This window comes from Neltuma alba, unplaced genomic scaffold, assembly GCF_004799145.2.
Source record: "Neltuma alba isolate B1F8T4 unplaced genomic scaffold, ASM479914v2 tig00003861_pilon, whole genome shotgun sequence".
NCBI classification, from domain to species: domain Eukaryota; kingdom Viridiplantae; phylum Streptophyta; class Magnoliopsida; order Fabales; family Fabaceae; genus Neltuma; species Neltuma alba.
Genome location: NW_021633454.1, coordinates 252,187 through 255,902, shown reverse-complemented (window position 1 = coordinate 255,902; position 3,716 = coordinate 252,187). Strand labels below are relative to the sequence as shown.

Below are 3,716 nucleotides of genomic sequence, written 5' to 3'. Positions count from 1 at the left end.
TTTTGTATTGAAAAGACGGGAAGACTTAAAGATATTAGTAGACTTGATAATAAGAAATATCATGTGGTTATCAATTTTTTAAGGCATTTAAGTTTTTGTTTACTTTAGATTTTCCTATATACGCGCGTGTGTCTATAAACATTCACACACACACACATATAAAATGTAAAGACTTCATTGAGGCCATCATACTCGAACTCACTTACCACAATGGCGAGCTTCGCTTCACAAATATCTTTTCTTTTCTTGTTTCTGTTATTTGCAACAACATTCAACAGGGTGATCAGTTGCGATGAAAATGATCAAAGTTTGCTTTTCATCTTCAAACAAGGAGTGGTCGATCCAACCAACCAACTCTCATCTTGGAGTGTTGAAAAAGACTGCTGTTTATGGGAGGGAGTTCACTGCCACAACATCACCGGAAGAGTCACAGAGCTTTCTCTCTTCAATCATTCATTAGGAGGTGAGATTAATCTGTGTGTGCTTCAACTTGAATTTCTCAACCACTTGGACTTGAGCGACAATGACTTTGAAAACTGTGAGTATGCCACCATGCCAAATCTCCAAACCTCCCTTTGATGCTCACAAATTTCACAACCAATCACTTGTTACTTCCTTCCAACTCAGCAAGTTTCTCTGTTGCTCTGCTTTATCTTGACTTTTCATATAATTATGATTTAGTCATAAATGACCTTCACTGGCTTTCCCAACTTTCTTCTTTAAAATATCTTAACCTTAGTGACAGTGATATTGGAAATGATACCAAATGGCTCCAGCATATAGCCATGCTTCCTTCACTCTCTGAGTTACACTTGAGTGGTTGTGGATTAAGAGATTTTCCTTCCCTCGATTGTGCCAATTTTACGTCACTTGAAGTTCTTGATCTTTCTTACAACTTTTATACGGTGAAGTCAAAATTACTTGATTCATTTTTTAATATCACCAATCACATCTATAATCTTAACCTTTTTGGTTGCAATTTCTATGGACAATTGCCGAAGTCTTTGCTCAATCTTCAAAATCTCAAGTATTTAGATTTAGGGTATAATAATCTCGAAGGATCAATTCCAGATTGGTTAGGCCAATTTGAACAGTTGCAAGACTTGGAAATCTATCACAATTTGTTCCATGGCATAATTCCATCGTCTCTTGGAAATATTTCTTCCTTGTTCTACTTAGACTTGTCCTACAATCAATTGAACGGCAATATTCCAGAAACCTTGGGACAACTCCATAAATTATATCATTTAGACATCAGTGGCAATCCGTGGATAGGTGTTCTTTCTGAAATGAATTTTGCCAATCTCTCAAATTTAACATCATTGGACTTAAGCTCAACAAGTTTTGAATTTGACTTTGATCCTAAATGGGTCCCACCATTTCAACTTGAGGAGTTGGATTTGAGCAACACAAGCATAGGTCATAATGTTCCATCATGGCTATACACACAACGGTCTTTAAGAAGTCTAGATATTTCTAGATCTGGGATTTCAAAAATTGATGCAGGTATATTTTGGAGCTTTGTAGTAGGAATATTTCATGTTGATATCTCAAACAACTTGATTAGTGATGACATATCCAACGTCTCACTATCAGCAAATATCTCTTACTTTGATGCATCTCACAACTCTTTATCAGGATCTATTTTCTCATTATTGTGCCAACTAGAGAGCAAGGGAGAGAGCATGTTGAGTTACTTGGACTTATCATATAATCATTTGGGCGGAGCACTTCCCGATTGCTTGGCCAATTGGAAACAATTATATTTACTTAATTTAGGGAGTAATAAGCTGATAGGTGAAGTTCCTCCCTCATTGGCTTCATTGAATCTTCGTTTGTTGGATTTGGGTGATAATAGTTTCTTTGGAAAATTTTCGTCAAACATGCTAAATTGGACCTATTTGGAATACCTCATTTTAGAGAAAAATAAATTTTCTGGAAGTTTGCCAAATCCAGTGGCGCAATATTTGGTAGTTATTAAATTGAGGGCCAATCAATTTGTGGGCAGTATTCCATCAAAATTATGCAACCTTTCTCATTTGACAATACTTGATCTGGCTGAAAATAAGCTTTCAGGATCCATACCTCATTGCCTATTCAACATGACGCCTCCAGATTCTGTGGCAACGTTGCCTAATGAAATCTTGAAAATATTTATGAAAGGAAGAGAATTTGACTACCAAACATTTGACCGTCTTCTATATTCTACGGTGGTGTTATTGATTTTTCTGCTAATAGTTTGAGTGGAGAAATTCCTGAAGAACTAATTAGTAACAGTCAAATACAGTCCTTGAATTTGTCTCGAAACTATTTGACTGGGAAAATTCCCAAAGAAATTGGAGGTATGAAATTGGAATCTCTTGATCTTAGCTACAACAAACTTTCTGGAGAAATTCCTTCAACAATATCCAATTTGTCTTTTCTTGATTATTTGAACCTCTCATACAACAATTTCGTTGGACAAATTCCATTGGGAACCCAAATTCAAACTTTTGATTCTTGGAGTTTTGTTGGCAATCCTGAACTTTGTGGAGATCCTCTTCCAAATAAGTGCAATAATAAAGAAGAAACTCATGACTCAAAGCTAGCTGAAGGAGATGAAGATGACGGCTTTCTAAAGTCATTGTATCGTGGTATGGGGGTTGGATTTGCAGCAGGTTTTTGGGGAGCTTGTGCTTCTCTCTTCCTCATTAGAGCATGGAGATACAAATTTTTCCGATGGTATGATCACTTGGCGAATCAACTTTATGTTGCTTGGGCCCTCTTCTTCAAAAGCTTTAGCTAAGTATTAGTAACGAACATCCCTTGAGGTAATAAATGAGCTTCTTTGATTTTTCAAGTGTTATTATTATTTAAATTAGCTTCCTTCACTTAAAAAATATTGTTCTTTAGCTGATTGTGTTATATCTTGTTTACTTTTCAATATGGTTTGCCTATCGGATGCAAGTGGAATAGCTATCATCACTCTGATCGTTATTCAAATACTGAGTTCTGCTTCAAGGAATAAGGAGTTCTGCTGCAGCAAAGCATGGTCAAACCTATCAGTTGTCCTGTTGTTATCTGAACTATAGTGAATTATGAGAAGAGAACATGTTGTAATAACAATTATGTGTGTCTCATGTTGTTAAGAAGCCTTTTGATGAATGGTGTTCCATGTGATATATGAATGTACACAGTAAAAAGATATTATATGTCTCTGTATTTAAAGATTTCAGGTATCAAAACTTGAAACTTGCAACATAGTGAATCAAATCAAATATCAAATATCAAACAATCTAATAGTAACATTCTGTTTTGACACTTGAGGTGCTCTGTTCCATTGTGGTATGTACTGTTTGAAATAACAGAGAGTCATGCCTTGGTAGGTTACTTAATCAAATAATATAATCTCTCAGCTATTAAGCATAATAAACATTAAAAAACAAACTTGGCTCAAATCATATGCACAGCAACACGCGAGTATGACGAATTGGTGAGATTGTCTCAAATTCAGGTCTCATGCATATTTTGCTTCAGGGAATAGCTAGGTTGCTTTGCTGCTGTTACAACATCTGGCTAAGAGCTCTAATGTTTCCTATTGATGAATGTCCTTTCATTATCTTAGATTCTGAGGATAGTGAGGGTATAGGATTTTGTGATACTAGTCGTTAGCGCATGGTATTTTCTCCAACTGATAACAACTAAGAAGCCTGTGTTGAGAAGTTTTTCATGTCACA

General features: G+C 35.8%; 1 protein-coding gene across 1 annotated transcript; it reads left to right on the top strand.

Moving 5' to 3' along the window:
* Positions 1 to 210: 210 nt before the first annotated feature.
* On the top strand, positions 211 to 2,785 carry LOC114742717 (receptor-like protein EIX2). The gene is made up of 3 exons (XM_028930937.1): positions 211 to 538; positions 682 to 2,128; positions 2,239 to 2,785. The coding sequence occupies exons 1-3, from the start codon at positions 211 to 213 to the stop codon at positions 2,783 to 2,785; spliced, it is 2,322 nt and encodes a 773-aa protein (XP_028786770.1).
* The last annotated feature ends 931 nt before the right edge of the window (positions 2,786 to 3,716 follow it).

Coding starts and splice junctions, on each gene's coding strand:
- LOC114742717 (XM_028930937.1), top strand. CDS start 211: ATGGCGAGCTTCGCTTCACAAATATCTTTTCTTTTCTTGTTTCTGTTA. Junction 539..681: donor CGACAATGACTTTGAAAACT/GTGAGTATGCCA, acceptor ATTATGATTTAG/TCATAAATGACCTTCACTGG. Junction 2,129..2,238: donor CCTCCAGATTCTGTGGCAAC/GTTGCCTAATGA, acceptor TTCTGCTAATAG/TTTGAGTGGAGAAATTCCTG.